Here is an 18,776-nt window from a genome sequence, read left to right on the forward strand (position 1 = left end):
CCCCCCCCCCCCAGTCATGTGGATAAAACACCGCTTCATCTTCCTAAGGAGTCCCCTAGAAATGGGCCAAAGTCATGCACTTGTAATTCAGATGTTACAATCACATCCAATACCAAGGTTGTCCTTTGAGAGCAACCAGTGCATTCGCATCTTCCGAGAACAAATCATAAAAGTATTCCCTGTGACCAGGGAGTGGGTTGAGCTTTTGATTGTCATCGTGGCGCCGTGCCAGCCCCCAAACCAAGCTTTCTTGTCTATCGTCTGAAATGCGGCTGGAGAAGCTGAAATTGTATTACAGTAAACGAGCTTCTAGTTCAAGGTAAACACTTCTTTTTGGTACCAATTTAATTCCGGTTTCTAAAGCTGAGGTAGGGAAGGCATCATTGTCTGTTTAATGAATTCTGGCTCATTTGGGGCCTTCCCATGACAAATCGTTCATCGTGGAATCTCTCCAAAGCACAGAGGAAACACCGAAGGCATGAAAGTGCCCTTTTCATTTCCACAAACTCCACTGGCAAGATTCTTTTTACATAAATACAGAACCATACACTTGCACCAGCCAATTTACTCCCCTTTTAACTCCCTTGTTCACCTCTTTTTCCTCTTTTATATAAAGGATCATTTCCTAAAAGCCTCTGATTTTTCTGTACTCATTTCAGTTGCAAGTCACTGTCAAATAAGAACTTGGAAATTATCACCAAGAACAAAGGAAATGAAGAGTCTGCATTAAAGTAACTTGACAGGTGCTTAGAATGAACAAGAACAAATCCAAAATGATCCTGTATTAATTTTTTCCGGGGTTAATATTTTTCTTATTGAAGTCTAGTTGATTTACAATGTTGTGTTAGTTACTGCTGTGGAGCAGCAAAGTGATTCAGTTATACATACATACACACTGTTTAAAAATATTCTTTTCCATATGGTTTATCATAGGATACTGGATACAGTTCCCTGTGCTCTACCGTAGGACCTTGTTGTACGTCCATTCTAGATGTAATAGTTTGTATCTGCTAATCCCAAACTCCCACTCCATCCCTCCCTCAACCCTCTGCCCCTTGGCAGCCACAAGTCTGTTCTCTGTGTCCGTGAGTCTGTTTCTGTTTCGTACATAGATTCATTTGTGTCATATTTTAGATTCCACATATAAATGATATCGTATGGTATTTTGTCTTTCTCTTTCTGACTTACTTCACTTAGTATAATAATCTCTAGTTGCATCCATGTGGCTGCAAATGGCATAATTTCATTCTTTTATGGCTGAGTGATATTCCATTGTGTGTATATGTGTGTGTGTGTGTGTGTTTGTACACACACACACACACACACACACACACACCACATCTTTATCCATTTATCTGTCGATGGACATTTAGGTTGTTTCCGTGTCTTGGCTATTGTAAATAGTGCTGCTATCAACATTGGGGTGCCTGTATCTTTTTGAATTAGAGTTTTGTCTGGATATATGCCCAGGAGTGGGATTGTTGGGTCATACGGTGCTTCTATTTTTGGTTTTGTAAGGAACCTCCATACTGTTCTCCATAGTGGCTGTATCAACTGACATTCCCACCAACAGTGTAGGGGTGGGGGTGGGGGGGCTCCCTTTTCTCCACACCCTCTCCAGCATTTGTTATCTGTCGACTTTTGAATGTTGGCCATTCTGACCGGTGTGAGGTGCTACCTCATTGTTGTTTGGATTTGCATTTCTCTAATAATTAGTGATGTTGAGCAGACCTGTATTATTTTTAAGTGCCGCCACCAGTTAATGTTGGATAAATTAAGGAAACTGCACAGCAGTGTTTTAGTAAAAAAGAGAATTTATTACCAACGAGGTGAAAATACCTGGTTACATGTGGGTTGGAATTCAATAATTTATGTGGATTTCTGACAGGCTTTTACTCTAATTTTTCATGTGTTTACAGAAGCAGAATTCCACCTTCTGCCATTTGCTGCTGGCCTAGTCTTCCTTCTAGAAGTCAGTTGGGAACACACCCTCCCCAGAAGGACAGACTCGGGGTGGGGGGGGGGAGGGGCGGATTAGGCCGCCTGGCTGTTCTCCACACCACAGTCTCAGAACATTCCAAACTGTCAGTCAGTGATCAGACCCTCCAGAATGCTTGGGTTCTGCAGACACAGCCGGAGGCCTGGCCAAAGCTCTCACCTGGGAGGCACTGCAGATGCCTCTGAAGCCTGGCTGTGTGCTGGGGGCCTGACAGAGACCCTCACAGACCTCTCAGGGTGAGCGAGGTCCAGCATGATGTCTATCCAAGTCCCCAGAGCCCAGGGGGGAGGGTCCGGCAGCCAGCCAGCCCCCTGTTGCAGAGTGCATCGTGGGCCCGTAGGGGACAGGCCTCGAGCCTTCACGCAGTGCAGCGGTGCCAAAACCTCCCTTGCTGACAACTGGGGGACGACAGCTCAACGGTAATGGTAAAAATGTACAAAAGGTCCCTTTTGCAAATATTTATAGCTAGTAAGATAAGAGCATAGCTAGTATTATCCTCAGTTAAATAATAAGGCACCATCTACATATACATACACGCTGTGCACCTAGGATGCAGATGCAGCGGAAACGGACACGAGTATCTGGTAAGGGTTTGTTTGTGCTATTTTAGATGGAACGCCGACCTCTGGTTGAAAAAAGTCTCTAGGTTTTTTCATTATAAAAAACGTTGCATTAGTTAAAAGGAAAAAACCCAGCGCTTGCGTCAGCTGGCTCAGCCCTGTCCCGACAGCCTCAACCCAGTGTTGTCCCCCTCCCTGGGCAGGCGCTGGTCACCTGCTCTGTCGGGGGACAGCAAGGGCAGGCGCAAGCCTGTTCAACCACAACGTGGTCATTTAAAATACCCCCCTTCTCATGAGCTTTGCTGCGAACAAGAGGTCAGTGTCTGGCTGTCGGGCTCCTGTGAATCTGGTGCTTAGTATTTGGCGAGTGAGTGAAGTGGAGGAAGAGCAAGACCCGAGGTCTGCAGGTCACGGGTGCTCCGGCTAAACTGCTCCCGGGTGGCCTGGTGCTGGCCCAGGTCGTGGATTCTGGAGCCGTCTAGACAGCACAGGGTGACTTCTCAGCAGAGGCTGCCTCACAGGCAGCCCAGCCTGAAACGGTCCAGTTTAATCAGCTAAGTCCAGGAGAGAAAGTGCGACACTATCGGTCTCGTAACTGAGGCCAGGGAGCCCAACAGGCCCCCGCAGCGGAGCCCCCCCAGTGCCCCCGCCCCAGGCTCAGACCCGCCTTCTCTGGGGAGGCGCCAGGAGCTGGCAGAGGGCGCATCGCGCGCTCACAGGGCACACGCGTCCTTGGTTACTCGACCTTCCAGATGGCGATCTTGCCCTCGTCGCGGCCGGACCCGCTCAGCACGTATCTGTCCTCCGCGGAGCACAGGGTCTTCACCGTGTCCGTGTGGGCCACCAGCTCCTTCTCCACCGTCTTCCTCTCGGCATCGATCACGTAGATCTTCCCCTTGGATCTTCCCTGCGACAGCCCTGTGCCGCCCACCCAGATCTGCTGAGGAGAAACGGGCACCTCACAAGCAGCCCACTCAGAGGTGTGCGGTGCTCTCTCGGGCACCCCCAGACCCACGTCCTTCCCGGCCAGGCCTTGATCAGCAGCCCCGGGGCCGCCTTACCTGCTTCTTCACCCGGATCATGCAGTTGATCTTGGAGCAGTCCTGCAGGTGGATCCTCTGCGGGGGCTGGGCGAGGTCCTGCAGGCTCCAAACGTAGATGTCGTCGTACCCGGCACAGGCCGCCCAGAGCTGCTCCTGCTAAAGTGGAGCGGGTCACGATGCGGGCGGTGGCAGCCCAGTGGCACGGGGGCACCGGCCCAACCTGACGCACGGGGTTACCTCGGGCATGAGCTGGAAACCCAGGAAGGAGGTGCTTATCTCTTTAAAGTTCTCGCCGATCTTCAGTTCTCGATGAAGAAATCCAGCCGTGCTCACGACCACGATACTGTTACCGGTACCTGCGGGGCGGAAGAGCCAGCATGAGGGGCAGGCAGAGAGAGCTCGGAGCACAGGGATGAAAGCACCGTGAGAGCCGCAGTGTGACCTGCAGTGTGACCGGCGGGGCCACGGCTCCTGTACCACGTCTGACCATGGTGTCGGCATCTCTAACTGTAGCTGCCCCTTGGCGCCTTCGCCTTTTCTCGCAGGGACACTCCGACCATTAGCCCCATTTTTACCGACGAGGAAACGGCTGGAGTCCAGCGCCCTCTTCTGAGGCTTTCGGAACCCTTCCTGCCACGGTTATTTGGCATTTCCTTTCACTTGAGGCCACGGCATCTGCTACCCCCGGCGGTGAGGATTAGAGCTCCAGGTGATGGTGCCCCGCCATGGGACACGTCTCTCTGTTTAAGCTCTTCTCTGTCTCTTTCTATTACTCACTCCAGCAAACCAAGAGTTTCCACATCATGAGAGCTACAGGTCATCAAAATTAGTACCGCAGGTAGGAGGTCAGATCAAGGCTGCAGGGGAGACGGAGTCAGGTTCAAGGACAGGTGAAGAGCTGCAGGGCTGTCCTCTCTTGGCTTTTATTGCCTGCGTCCTCCACCTCCCGCCCTGTGCTGAGGCCACCAGGACAGGAGGACACAGCCCTGCCCTCAGGCAGTGCCATCTGGCTCCAGAGGGAGGGGGTACGAGTCCCCAAGGTGGGCTCCAGCTTCCTGTCATGGTGGGTGGACTCCAGGTCCACAGAGGAATGACCCCTGTGTCCTTGGCTGCCCTCAGGACTCGGAAGCTCAGCTGGGTTCTCAGTCACAGGTGGCGAGAGCCCGCCCATACCTCTCTTTCCTGCCTGAGACCTAATAAGCAAACCCCAGCATCCCTCCTTTTATCCCGAGATGCCGTTATCCACTTGGACTAATTAACAGGCCCCTAGGATGCCGCTGCCTGTCAGCAAGACCTGGGTGGCAGGAGTCCTGCCAAGAGGCGCTAATGCCCCCGGGGGCGCCGACCAGCACGCTCGCCGCCCGCCAACGCTGCACAGGGCAGGGTTCACAGCGACCCTGCTCGTGCGAGCACGTAGGGCCCTGCTGCACACGGAGTGGGGGATGGGGGCGACAGATGTGGGTGAGACCCATCACTGTCCTCGAGGTGGGCCAGGTACCCAAAGGGAAGGTGCCCCTGCCGTGGGCGGTGGAAGGGAGGAGGACCTGGGGAGAGCTCTGTCCACGAGATCCGGGGAAGCGGTCCTCTGGGGTAACTGTCACCAACCCTCACACTCACGGACGCTCCAAGGCCCCACTTTCTGCCTCTCACATCTCCCAGCCGTCAGCGTGCTCTCCTGTGGGAGGGATGGTATTTCCATCTCACGTTTCAGATGAAGAAACAGAAACTCCAAGAGTGCAGGGGACCAGCCCAAAGTGACCAGTCATCGGTGACAACGCCTGGATTTGAACCTGAATGCACACGGAGGCTGCATGCAGCCTGAACCACAGGCGTGCCAGCAACATCACAGAGCAGACCTACGGCCACAGGGAGGAGCGACAGGGTCCACGCCCTCCCAGAAACGTCAGGCCTGGGAGAGGGGCAGTGCTGCAGTAAAGGCAGCTTCCATCCAGACACAGGGAAGGCATGCAGGGTCTGAAATACTGGGACGGAAGTAGAAAGGGAAGCCAGGGACCCTCAGGCTCACCTCGCCAAGGGCCTGGGGAGGAGTCAGAGGCGTCGCCTGTCCCCCACCACACACACTCTCAGGCCACACCTCAGGGCCCACGGACCACAGCTGATGAGTGACCAAGGCTTTAGCTGTTGTCCTTGTTTAGATAAAGACTTGGAACAACACTTCACAGCAAACACTCTCTTTTACCCAAAGAAGCCCTGCTTTCCTCTTGTCCTTTTCTCATTGTTGTTAAATAGGAAAACTACTAACTGTATTCGTTAAGTTGAAAAATAAGAGGGATTCCATCCTGAAAACAAGGTTATCCATCCTCATCCTAATCTGTCATGTCTCTCACTATATTTAACAGGCAACTTTTGGTCCAAAATGCATCCATGGATGGACACACGCACATCTGACAGTCACTGGAGGTCAACCAAAGCTGAGGGATATGGTCTTTGAAAGAAAAGAAAGACACTCAGTGAGCTGCACAGTTACCTGGGTTTCCTCTGAGGGGACCTCCCGGCTCTCTGTGGGGCACTGAGGGATAAAAATTCTAGCAGTACGTAGCAGGCCATCTTGGTTGAGGGTATAGTTTGGGGCTGGGGCTGCCGCTGCCAGTGTGGCTGGAAATAGAGGGGGGATATCTCCCAAATGAGGGATCCCCAAAATGCATGTATAAATTCTCCTCAAATCCTTGGCTGACTCCCAAACTGTGTATAAACAGCAGAACTGGAACATTCAAGACCTGAGGAGGGATTTCACAGGCTTCAGAGACAAGAGTTCAAAGTTCTAGCTCATCCCTGTAGGAGAGGCTTGGTGTATACCTTGGGCATATTCCTCGAAACCCCAAAAGGGCCATGCTGTAAGAACAAAGACCACATACCAGGACTAAGGTCAAAACGGACATATACTCACCCTAGAAAAGCCTAAGACCAAGCCTCCCCACAGGATCAAGATGATCTGCCAGTAACTTAATGACCTTCTAGAACAAGACTTAAGGATACAGTCCAGAGTCTCCTCAGCGTGTCATTAACAATATCCAGGATGCAGTGAAAATCACTACACATGTGAAGCTTGAAGATGTGACTAAAAACCAACAGGAAACACAGCAGACAGAAGCAAACCCACAGATGATCCAGTATCCAGCAGACAAGGACTTTAGACCAACAATTACAAATATGTTTTAAAACTTAGAGAAAGATATGGAGAGGATAAGTGAAGAATATAGGATTTAGGAGAGAAAATCAAAGTTCCTTATAAAATACATGGAAGTTCTAGAACTAAAATGAAAATTTGCTGGATAGGTTTAACTGCAGACAGGACACAGAAGAAGAAAGGTTCAGGTCTTAGCAGGACTAAAGCACACAAGAAAAAGAAGGAAAAAATTATAGCAGTGCCTGAGACCTGTGGGACATTATCAGATGGTCTAACTAATAATATAATTAGAATATATATTACTAATATATAATTAGAATCCCAGAAGACACGGAGAGAGAGAATGGGCAAGAGAAATAATGGAAGAGGTAATGGTTAAGTTTTCCCCAAATTCAAGGGAGTAAACTGCAAGCAAGATAAACACAAAGCCCTTCACACCCAAGCACACTGTAGTCCAACTCGTGCAAACCAGAGACAGAATCTTAAAAGCAGCTACAGAGATCACATTACATTCAGCAGAACAGCGGGAATGACGGTAGACCTCCTGCCAGGGACAAGCTAAGCTACGAGACAATGGAATGGTATTTCTAGGGTGCCGGGGAAAAAACAAAAACCATCAGCCTAGAATCTGTTTACAACAGACTCATATTGGAAGAAATACTACAGGAAATTCTTAAGGCTAAGGGGCAGTGATGCAAGATGGAAACCTGGATTTTAAGAAGGAGTGAAGCTCAACCCGAAATGGTAAATATATGGGCTAAAACAATTTTTTTCTTAATTTCTTTGAAAGACCATCGAGCACTTAGGCAGAATTTTTTAAAATAGCTTTATCACAATCATAGAAATAAAATACTGCATTTAACAACAATAGGAAAGGGAGAGAAAGAGGTAAATGGAATTAATTTTACTGCTGTGCTCTGTGTCCATTATACATGAAGTGGTGTGTGACAGTTATTTAAAGTAGATTGTGAGAAGGTAAGGTTGCACATTGAAATCCTTAAAGCAACCACTAAAAAGTGGAACAAAAAACACAGAGTTAGGGACTTCCTGGGCAGTCCAGTGGTTAAAACTCCACACTTCCACTGCAGGGGGCGTGCGTTCGATCCCTGGCTGGGGAAGTAAGATCCCACATGCTGCGTGGCACGGCCCCCTCCCCCCGCAAAAAAGAAAACTGAACACAGAGCTAAAAAGACAATAAAGAAGATTAACTTGAATTTAAGAGCAGTCTAAAAGGAGGCAGGAAAGGAGGAACAAAAGAAAAAAGTACAGATGTGAAAAATGGAAAAAAAAATAAGTAGGGTACACTCAACCATATGATTAATCGCCTTGAAAGTGAGTAGACTGATTGGCCCAGGATATGAATAGACATTTCTCTGAAGAAGACACACGGATGGCGAGCAGTCCATGAAAAGATGCTCCACATCATGAGGCATCGGGGAAATGCAACCAGACCCGCGACGAGATGCCACTTCACACCCACGAGGATGATTACGATAATAACAAGTTCTGCTGAGGACGGGGAGGAACTGGAAGCCTCATATCCGCTGCTGGGGATATAAAACGTGTGGAAAAGAGTGCCAGGAGAGCCGCTAACCAGGCTGTAGCATTCACACAATAAAAAAGGATGAATGAATCCTAAAAACGTCATGTTGCCTGACTGAGCCAGATGAAAAGAGCACATGCTGTAGAGCCCATTTATAGAAAGTTCAGGAACAAGCACAACAAATCCATAACAGAATTCAGGAGTTGTTTCCCTCGAGCAGGGGCCACCTGGAGAGGAGCACAGAGGGACCAGCAGCGGTGATGGAAATGTTCTGGGTCTTGATTGTCGGGTGGTTATGTGGTGTATACTTTCATCAAGACACAACAAACCGAACAGTACGGTACTGGCATAAAAACAGAAATGTAGATCAATGGAACAGGATAGAGACGCTAGAGATAAACCCACGCACCTATGGTCACCTAATCCATGACAGGGGAGGCAAGAATATACAATGGAGGAAAGCCAGTCACTTCAATAAGTGGTGCTGGGGAAACTGGACAGCTACATGCAAATCAATGAAATTAGAACATTTTCTAACACCATACACAAAAATGAACTCAAAATGGATTAAGGGCCTAAATGTAAGGCCGGACACTTTTTATAAAACTTTCAGAGGAAAACATAGGCAGAACACTCTTGGACATAAACTGCATGCAGCAAGATCTTTTTTGACCCATCTCCTAAAGTAATGAAAATAAAAACAAAAATAAACAAATGGGATCTAATAAAACTTAAAAGCTTTAGCACAGCAAAGGAAACCATAAACAAAAAAGACAACCCTCAGAATGGGAGAAAATATTTGCAAACGAAGCAACCGACAAGGGATTAATTTCCAAAATATACAAACAACTCATGCAGCTCAATATCAAAAAAACAAATAACCCAATCAAAAAATGGGCAGACGATCTAGACATTCCTCCAAAGAAGACACACACAGATGGCCAAAAAACACATGAAAGACACTCAGCATCACTCGTTATTAGAGAAATGCAAATCAAAACTACAATAAGGTATCACCTCACACCACTAAGAATGGACATCATCAAACAATCTACAGGGCTTCCCTGGTGGCACAGTGCTTAAGAATCCACCTGCCAATGCAGGGGACATGGGTTGGAGCCCTGGCCCGGGAAGATCGCACATGCCGCGGAGCAACTAAGCCCGTGCACCACAACTACTGAGCCCGTGCTCTAGAGCCCGTGAGCCACAACTACTGAGCCCTCATGCCGCAACTACTGAAGCCTGCACACCTAGAGCCCGTGCTCCGCGACGAGAAGCCACCGCAATGAGAAGCAGCCCATGCACCGCAACGAAGAGTAGCCCCCGCTCACTGCAACTAGAGAAAAGCCCACGTGGGTCAACGAAGACCCAACACAGCCAAAAATAAGTAAGTAAATTAATTAATTTAAAAAAATCTACAAACAGTAAATGCTGGAGAGGGTGTGGAGAAAAGGGAACCCCCTTGTACTGCTGGTGGGAATGTAAATTGATACAACCACTATGGAGGTTCCTTAATAAACTAAAAATAGAACTGCCATATGACCCAGCAGTACCACACCTGGGTATATACCTGGAGAAAACTGTAATTTGAAACAAGATACATGCACCCAGTGTTCATTGCAGCACTATTTACAATAGCCAGGACATGGAAGCAACCTAAGTGTCCATCAACAGAGGACTGGATAAAGAAGATGTGGTGCATATATACAACGGAGTATCACTCAGCCGTTAAAAAAGAAAATGATGCCATTTGCAGCAATATGGATGGACCTAGAGATTGTCATACTAAGTCAGAAAGAGAAAGACAAATCCCATATGATATCACTTACATGTAGACTCTAAAAGGAAAGGTACAAATGAACTTATTTACAATAAGTACAAAACAGAAGTAGAGTCACAGACGTAGAAAACAAACATGGTTACCAGGGGACGTGGGGGGAGGGATAAAGTGGGAGATTGGGATTGACATATACACACTACTATATACACAAAATAACTAATAAGAACCTACTGTATAGCACAGGGAACCCTACTCAATACTCTGTAATGGCCTAAATGGGAAAAGAATCCAAAAAAAAAAAGTGGAGATATATATAACTGATTCACTTTGCTGTAACCTGAAATTAACACAACACTGTAAGTCAACTATACTCCAATAAAAATTTTTAAAAAACACAACAGGCAGGGCTTCCCTGGTGGTGCAATGGTTGAGAGTCCGCCTGCCGATGCAGGGGACGCGGGTTCGTGCCCCGGTCCGGGAAGATCCCACATTCCGCGGAGCGGCTGGGCCCGTGAGCCATGGCCGCTGGGCCTGCGCGTCCGGAGCCTGTGCTCCGCAACGGGAGAGGCCACAACAGTGAGAGGCCCGTGTACTGCAAAAAATAAAAAATAAAAAATATAAAACACAACAAACTGTACATACATTTTGTGCATCTCATCATACGTAAAACGCTGCAATTTAAAAAATGTTCACGACCATCACCCGTGTTACCTGGCATACACCAGGGAAGACTTCAAAGTGCAAAAAACCTCCATGCGGTGATGCTCAGAAAATGCAGAACACCCACGTCACTAGGCACAGTGTCTGTACCTCCCCGTCACACCCAGAAGTGCCCCCCCTCAGACCCACAGACGTCCCCGCCCGAGGTCTGTGCTGGGAGGGGCAGAGGGGAGCACACAGCACGGCTGGGGAGATGTGACCCACACACAAACGACCGGGCCACAGAGGGCTGCAGGGAGGAGTGGCAACGGCCCCCTGGGGCACGGCGAGAGCAGAGACAGGAGCAGGCGGGGAGGCCGCGCAGGGAGTAGGGCCGCCGGGGACGCAGCAAACTCAGGAGGGGTGTGGGGAGCCGCGTGCATCAAGAAGGAACCAGGGTTTCACAGTCAAAGTTGGAAACTCGTGTAGCAGAGGAAGGGGGCCTCGGCTCCCCTGCCGTTAGCCAGGAGCCAAGGGCAGGGACCAAGCACTTACAGCACCAGAGGCGGCCGCCATGCAGTCTGATGGCCGAGAGCCCGTCACCCAGCAGCTGGAACCTGCCGGTCACCCGCAGGGAGCTCGCGTTCCAGGCCAGGACTGTCCCGTCCGCGCTGCATGAGTACACAGTGCTGTGGGGTGAACACGCGTGCAGGTGCTTAACTGTGGCCCTGAGAACACCGTGTGCCTTTTCAAGTTCCCACCAGGTAAAGCATCCACAACACGGCCAGTGAGAGACGCCAGCGCCGTCAGGGTGGCGGGTTTCTGAGAGCCCCCCGCCCACCCCGGCACCTCCAACACGGCTATTGGCTCCGCCAGGAATTGTGAACAGAACCATAAAGGACTGTTAACTAAAATCCACCCCTCCCGCCAGGGGCCGGGAATGGCACATGCCCCCTCCAAGCTTAAGTCCAAGGATCAGCACGGCGCCAGTGACTGGCAGCTGTGGGGAGGCGCGCTCAGCTGGTGCTGTGCACGGCCCTTCCACCACCTGATGGCGTGTTATCTTCACGTGAGGACCTAAGTCCACCCGGCTGAGGACAGGAGGCACCCCTGAAACTTGGGGCACAAGGGGATGGGGGTGGCACAGAGGGAAGCGGCAGAAAAGCTTAGGAGCTGTGCGCCCAGGGCTGGGGCTGCCCGTTAAGGGTGGGTGACCTCAGCATGCCTCACACACCCACTGAGCCCCGCTTCCTCACAGAGGGAAACAGGGACCCCGCCTGGTTCTCACATCTCCCCTGGGCATGTGCTGTGTCCAGGCCCTGTCCCAAGCACGGGACACGGCAGAGAGCAGGACAGACATGGGACTGCCCTTGGGGGGCTTGCATTCTTAACCTGGTAAAGCCGGTGAAGGATGAGGTAAATACATCTTACAGGTTGAACTGTGTCCCCCAAGAAAGATATGTTGACATCCTAGCCCCCCAACACCTCAAAATGCCACCTTATTTGGCAGCAGGGCCTTTCCAGTAGTTAAATGCCGCTAATAGTGTGGACCCCCATCCAACATTGACCTGTGTCCTCATAAGAAGGGGACATTTGGACACGGGCACACGGGATTCCATGAGAAGACAGGGGGTTAGGGTGATGCGTCTACAGGCCCAGGATGGCAGGCAAACACCAGAGCCAAAGAACAGGCAAGGAAGGCTGGGTGCCAGCTGCTACGAGCACCACAGTGTGCATGCTGGACTCGGTCTCCAGCAGAGGCCGCTTCTCTGCACCCATCATGGCCACACCACACAGGAATGTCCCTGACTCACCTTCCAGACCCGCTTTGCTCCCCCTGTGCAGCCCAGGCCCTGCAGGCCATGGGAACCCTTCCCTCTGGGACCCCTGACCCACGCAAGAGCCAGATGGCCCCTCCTCCCAGGGGAGCCTGGCCGGACCTGGGTGCCTGCGCTCTGTCCTGCACGACCAGACCCGTGACGCTGGAGCGGTGGTCCGTGAGCTGCTTGTTGCAGGACATGCTGTGGACGTTGATGATGTAGATGACCGAGTCCTCCGAGCCGACCCACATCTGGCTTTGCTCCGCCATCACCATGCAGTTCTGAGGGGGCCGAGGAGAGAGCAGGAGAGCAGTCAGTTCCCCGTGTTCCCGGCAGTCGTTCTGTCCCGTGCGCTCACAGCCAGCGCCGAGCTGCTGCTCAGGGACCGACAGGCTTAGGGTCCTGCCGGCCTCTGGTCACGCTCTTGTCATTCGATCAACACATCATCTTGCCATGTGTTCCTGTTTAAGGATGCCTCTGACCCTTGAACGACACAGGTTTGAACTGCATGGGTCCACATTTTCTCTGTAAAGCATATTCCAGCCTCTGGCACCTCAGCTCTATACTAGGGCACCATGTTAAACAGCAAAATCACGATAAAGAGCACAGAAATGCAAAGAACGTGGCACTAAATAGGCCGTGAAAAGGACACGTGTCTACAGTTTGAGCTGAACCAAGAAGGCAGAGTCGCCCGGCTTGAGCTCGCTCGGCTGGGAACGCGCACACAGCTCCCATTTCTCCCTGCTCTGGAGACGTGCACGTCTGTGGAGAACCATGAAAGCACCGTTAAGTATTTGCTCTGGAGCTACAAATAAATTTTAGCGGGTAGGTAAATTTGCAAATATGGAATCTGCAGATAATGAGGACAGACTGTATATTAGCCGGTGCTCCTGCAGCTAAGAGAACGGCGCTCTCGGGATTCCGGCTTAGCAAGGTCAATGCCAGTGACTCTCTTCAGACTTTCTGAAATTAGAAATTAAGAACTAAAACACTGAAGAGTTATAAAAGCCACAAAAACATGTGAAACGCAAATGTGTCTGCCTGTATATCTCAACCAACCCGACTGCATCCCTAAAAAACCGTTCCCTAAACGCTTCCTGAGCGGTGTCCGACTCTATCCGTGATAGGGGCAACATTTTACTGGTAACCGAACGAGGGTCTCAGATTGTCAGATCCAAGCAGATTTCATAGAGCAACAGTTACGTCACTGTGGAGGGGCTGAGGCGAGATCTAATCCTGTATAATCAGTACCGATGGTGCTTACTGGTACTTATCTTTGTCAGAAGAAAGAGCTCATAAAAATTGATAGCTTTACTTTTACCAACAAACATTCTCATAAGTTAGAAAAAGATGCTACCTTGCTCATTTCAGAATTAATCATTTTAAAAAGTCCTTTCTTTTGAGGCATCTACCTGAGAATTGTTGTAACATTTTAGTAAAATTTCTTTGGTGGCCCAAAGATATCTTAGATAAACCACTTGGAACTTCAAATTTCAGATGAGGCGGCATTTTCTAGAGAGAACTGCCCCAGTTGCTGTCTTGTTGAAACAGCACAAAATATCCCTGTGAAACCAGTGGGAAAATATTTTCGCATAATTGGATAACTTTCTGCTTTAATTAAATGTTACCTGGCCTAACTGGGGAGCAGAAGAGATTGATACAAAATGCAACCATATGATTTTATTTTCACAAGTATTTTAAGTTATTCTGTTATTAAACAGTCTTTGAAATGCTTGTAACTAAGAATCAACAGGAAAAAAATTAAATTTTAGAATAAGAGTGAAGCCCTTAATTTCTCCTTGTTTTTCATTTCATCTAAAGCGTTATTAGACTTTTGCACATATTTTACTTTAATGTGCCTTGGATTCCGTTCCTTTATCATCTGAGGCTCATTATCCGAACACGGGGAAAATGGTTAAGCAACTTCTTTAGAATGATCCCGCACCCTCTTGGCAACGTATATTTGAATTCACAATTTTTCTGTTTCACCCCAGTTTTGAAAGCATAGATTGTCACATTATCTTTAGATGGTGGAATATGGCCATCAAAGTTGATGATACGAAGTAATGAGGAACACTTAGGTACGTAAAGTTCACTACACCATGTTTTTTACATTAAACGTGAAAAAAGAAGTTTTGTGTTAAAGGAGTTGGCCTGAGGATTTTCCTAGCAAAAACCCCTTGGGACAGTGGCTTCCTTTGTGCCCTCAGAGGGTCTTGAACAGGATGAAGCCCACCAAGGAGTAGGTGTGACAGCATTTTGAACAGTAGGGTGGTATCGCCAAAGATACCTGGAGTGCCGAGTTAAAAGGCAGCCCCACCGGAAAGAAACCACTGATCACCCCTCATCTGGAAACACGAATTCACACGACCCGTTCCAGGCATGGAGGCCCTGGGGCACATGGCTGACATCTCGTAGTACAGAAATAAGAAATGATTTTCAAAGGGCTGTGCAAGGCCTCGAGAAGTCTCCAAAAAGCAGGGGGCTGATCCTGCTGGCACTGAGGGCTACAGGCCTAAAACTTGACCTCGGGTTTGTGGGGGTGGGGTGAGGCTGTGTTTGCATGAACTTTTTTTTTTTTTAATTTATTTAATTTCTTTATTTTTGGCTGTGTTGGGTCTTTGTTGTGGTGCACGTGCTTCTCACTGCGGTGGTTTCTCTTGTTGAGGAGCACGGGCTCTAGAGCGCAGGCTCAGTAGTTGTGGCGCACGAGCTTAGTTGCTCCGTGGCAGTATCTTCCCGGACCAGGGCTCGAACCCGTGTCCCCTGCACTGGCAGGCAGATTCTTAACCACTGCGCCACCAGGGAAGTCCCTTAACTTTCTTTTAATTAAAGTTGACTAGGCTATCAGTCTAAAAGCTCAAAGACCTGAGGTTTCTCAACCACGATATAACTATAGTATCATGCAGATTTGACTTAAGTGGTTCTTAGTTTTCGAACCCAAATGTGTTAAAATGATTCTAGTGTCTGCTTTTGGTGACTGACAATGTAAATGTGAGACTACCACACTGCCCTTTCCATGACTGAAATCCTGTTTTAGATTTCAGAGCGGGGGGGTGGTTAAAGCCATTATCTGCTCACTTAAAGGAGAACATTTAAGTGAAGGATGGAACAAGCTTACATTTTAAAACTTGAGATAAAAATCAAAGACTCGCAGGATTCAGCGATGCCGTGGGATTCGTGAATCCCACTACCTATACAGGTGGATGTGTTCAGTTTCCAAAATCCCAAGTTAACCTGGAAGCTGACTGAGTACCGTGTGCGTTCGTTTACTCACCAGTTTGGAAGTGCCCACTTTAAAGCCGTGCTGGTGAATTGTCCAAGAGGAAGCATCGAATACGACCACCTTGCCTTCGTTCAGAGCGCACCATAATTTGGGGTGAGCATCCTCAACTTTTTCTGCTGGGTCAAGATGCCCTAAAGAGGAAAAGCAACCCGAAACGGTGAAACCCTCTGCTGCATCAGCATGTGGCTCATACATGACTCAGGTCCTGCCCGGCCAGGTGCCACCCTGGGTGCCCAGGATCCAAAGGTGCGCACGGCCCGAGCTTCCATGCCCCTCGGAGCTTCGAGTCTCGGGGACAAGCTGGCTCCAGCTAGAGAAACACACAGGCAGACGGAGCCCGGGGGTGGCTTCCCTGAGCCAGGATCTGGGGGAGGCCTGAGGATTCACTCGTGGGCAGCGTTTCAGGCAGAGGGAAGTGGGCGCAGGGACAGAGGAAGGAGGGAGCCTGTGGCCACGTCCCCGAGGGCAGCTGGGCTCCCGCTGCCTCACGTCACCGCCAACGTGGGGCGGTGGGCAGCGCTCTCCGTCTCGGCCATCCTAACGGCGTGAAGACTTTGGTTTTTCAGTTGTGGTTTATTTGCGTTTCCCAGATGCCAGTGAGGCTGCTGGCTTTAGCCGGCCGTCTGGATCTCCTCCGTGGTGAAGCCTTTACGTCTCCTACCCATTTCTGAATCGGGCTGTCTCATGCTCCTTGACTTGTAGCCGTTCTTTAAATATCCCCAACTCGAGCCCCTTGTCGGTTCTCTCGTCTTGTGAATATTCCTGTCCCAGTCTGCAACCGCCACTTTCACTCATTTGCAAGTTTCTTTTAAAAATCCTTAACTCACCAGTCTGTTCCTTTATGGCTAGTATTTTTTATATGCTATTTGTGAATTTTTTCCTTACCGTAAGGTCATGAATATCTTCTTCTATGTTATCGTCTCCAAGTTTCATTTGTTTATGTTTTTGCCTTTCATGTTTAGACTGTGAAGTGATGGCCGCGTGTGATCTGAGGTGTGGTCGAGCTTCATTCTCCACGCGGATGCACAACAGCCCAACGCCTTCTGTGACGGAGACCGTCTTTCCCCTCCCCTGCTCTGTAGCACCACCTCCGTCCTAAGTGCAAGAAGTGTGAATCTGCCAGTCTTTCTGGGGTGTTCATGCCATTGGTCTCCTGGCCCCCTTGGGGGAGATCCTGCCCACTGAGACACAGTCTGCAATCCCCCAGAGACTGGGATGCTCTGAAGCCGGGCTCGGTGCCCGGGGCCTGGCTCCCTTGACTCTCAGAATTCTTGGAGGGGTTGCCCGCCTCTTGACGGGTGCGTCCTGACCCCAGGCTCGTCCCCCTGACCCCACATGGTTGGCCAAAGCTCTCTCGGCCACTGTTTCCAGTACCAGCAGCCACTGCATGGGAAAAGGGGCCCCCCTGTTCTCCTTTGTTTTTTTATACATTGTCCGGCCCTTCTAGATGTTCTCAGAGGGACGGGAACTAGCCCATGATGACAGGAAACCCAGAGTCTTAAGTCAGGCTTAACTTAAGGGAAACTAGCGTAGATCTAAGGACAGCTCGTCTATTCAGATGCCGTGATGAAAAGTGTCTTGGTCTGTGCTATCACAGCCGAGTGACATCAACAGAGAGCCTCGACTGGATAAATGAAGTCTCCAGAGGGATGGGCTCGGCCACTCTCTACTCTCTTTCACCTGAGATCTGTTGCTTTACTGGGTCTTCTGGACATTCAGGGAAGAGATAGACTCTCCTACCGGGAGGCTGCTTTGCCACAGAAACTCAATTTGCCCATTGGAAACCGTGTGGAACGTCAGCTCCTGGCTGTGGATCGCTGGACTGCCCCGCGAGGTCACGAACCTCGGAGGGTGAAGGACGGGGGTGCACAGACGCCGCCGCCAACTCCTGATGCGGACAGGCCGAACACGGGGCGACCGGACTCAAAGGCTCTCTTCTGCCCGGAACTGAGCTCCTTTGTTCCCAACACTATAACCTTGGAGCAACCCTCTGCTGCAACTCTCTGCAAGTCAGAATTAAGTAAAAGCATTTGGACAGTTGTACGCCTGTGACACACGGCCGTCTTTGTTTACCCCCAGGCCTGGGCAGCGACCCTGTCTTCTTGCTGTCATCACTGACGCAGCTCGTAGGGGCCTTGATAGTCTGTGGGACCGCCCGACCACTCCAAGCAGGAAGAGCCGTGTTGTCAGATGTGCACATCAGCATAGGAGGTGCAGCCATCCCATCCTGGTGACAACGGGTTTGATCCGACCATAGACAGAAGCGCAGGGCCTTTATCCACCGGACGTGAGGATGGCAAGGCCGGACGGGGACTCAGCCCCTCACGGCCCCGCTCCAGCCTCTGAGTCCACAGAAGGGCCGCACCTCATTGCTCAGGGTTCCGCCCTCCAACAGTCGAAAACCACCTGGTCCCCGTCCACCCTCATCCTGCCATTGCCCTTCCACTTCAGCGCTGACCCTGACCACAAGTCTTAAGCTCTCAGATTGTTCCAAACACAGCAGCGACATAAACAACAAGGTCCTACTGTACAGCACAGGGAGCTATATTCAATGTCCCGTGATAAACCATAATGGAAAAGAATATGAAAAAAAACGTATCTATGTGTATAGCTGAGTCACTTTGCTGTACAGCAATTAACACAACACTGTAAATCAACTATACATCAATAAAATTTAAAAACAAAACAAACAGCAGTGACAAAGCAGGGAATGGTCTTCACCTGGGGTGTAGAGCAGGACATCGATGGCGCGTGGGAAGGTCTCTCCTGCGGAAGGGTTGATCTTGTGCTTCAGGGTCTCTGAGGTCGTCTTCGGAACTGCCATGGGCACTGAAATGCAGACACGGGGGATTAGTTCCCCAGACTGGAGTAGACCCAGGTCATCCAACAGCCTTGCACGTTCTGCTTTCCTTAGGGTATATTAGCTCTGGGGTAAAACTTCATAATTTGTGAAGACGA

The 18,776-nt window shown here is 49.9% G+C and overlaps 1 protein-coding gene across 1 annotated transcript in view; it reads right to left on the reverse strand.

Moving 5' to 3' along the window:
* Positions 1-3,295: 3,295 nt before the first annotated feature.
* The window catches only part of DENND3 (DENN domain containing 3), a 58,041-nt gene continuing 42,560 nt past the window's right edge, over positions 3,296-18,776 (reverse strand). Inside the window, exons 17-23 of the mRNA XM_007464590.1 lie at positions 18,540-18,647; positions 15,810-15,949; positions 12,653-12,813; positions 11,268-11,401; positions 3,840-3,958; positions 3,621-3,758; positions 3,296-3,496 (exon numbers count right to left, since the gene is read on the reverse strand). Of these exons, the coding sequence (XP_007464652.1) occupies positions 3,296-3,496; positions 3,621-3,758; positions 3,840-3,958; positions 11,268-11,401; positions 12,653-12,813; positions 15,810-15,949; positions 18,540-18,647 (1,001 nt within the window). The remainder of the gene's footprint in view (positions 3,497-3,620; positions 3,759-3,839; positions 3,959-11,267; positions 11,402-12,652; positions 12,814-15,809; positions 15,950-18,539; positions 18,648-18,776) is intronic.

This window comes from Lipotes vexillifer, unplaced genomic scaffold, assembly GCF_000442215.2.
Source record: "Lipotes vexillifer unplaced genomic scaffold, Lipotes_vexillifer_v1.1 scaffold394, whole genome shotgun sequence".
NCBI lineage: Eukaryota > Metazoa > Chordata > Mammalia > Artiodactyla > Lipotidae > Lipotes > Lipotes vexillifer.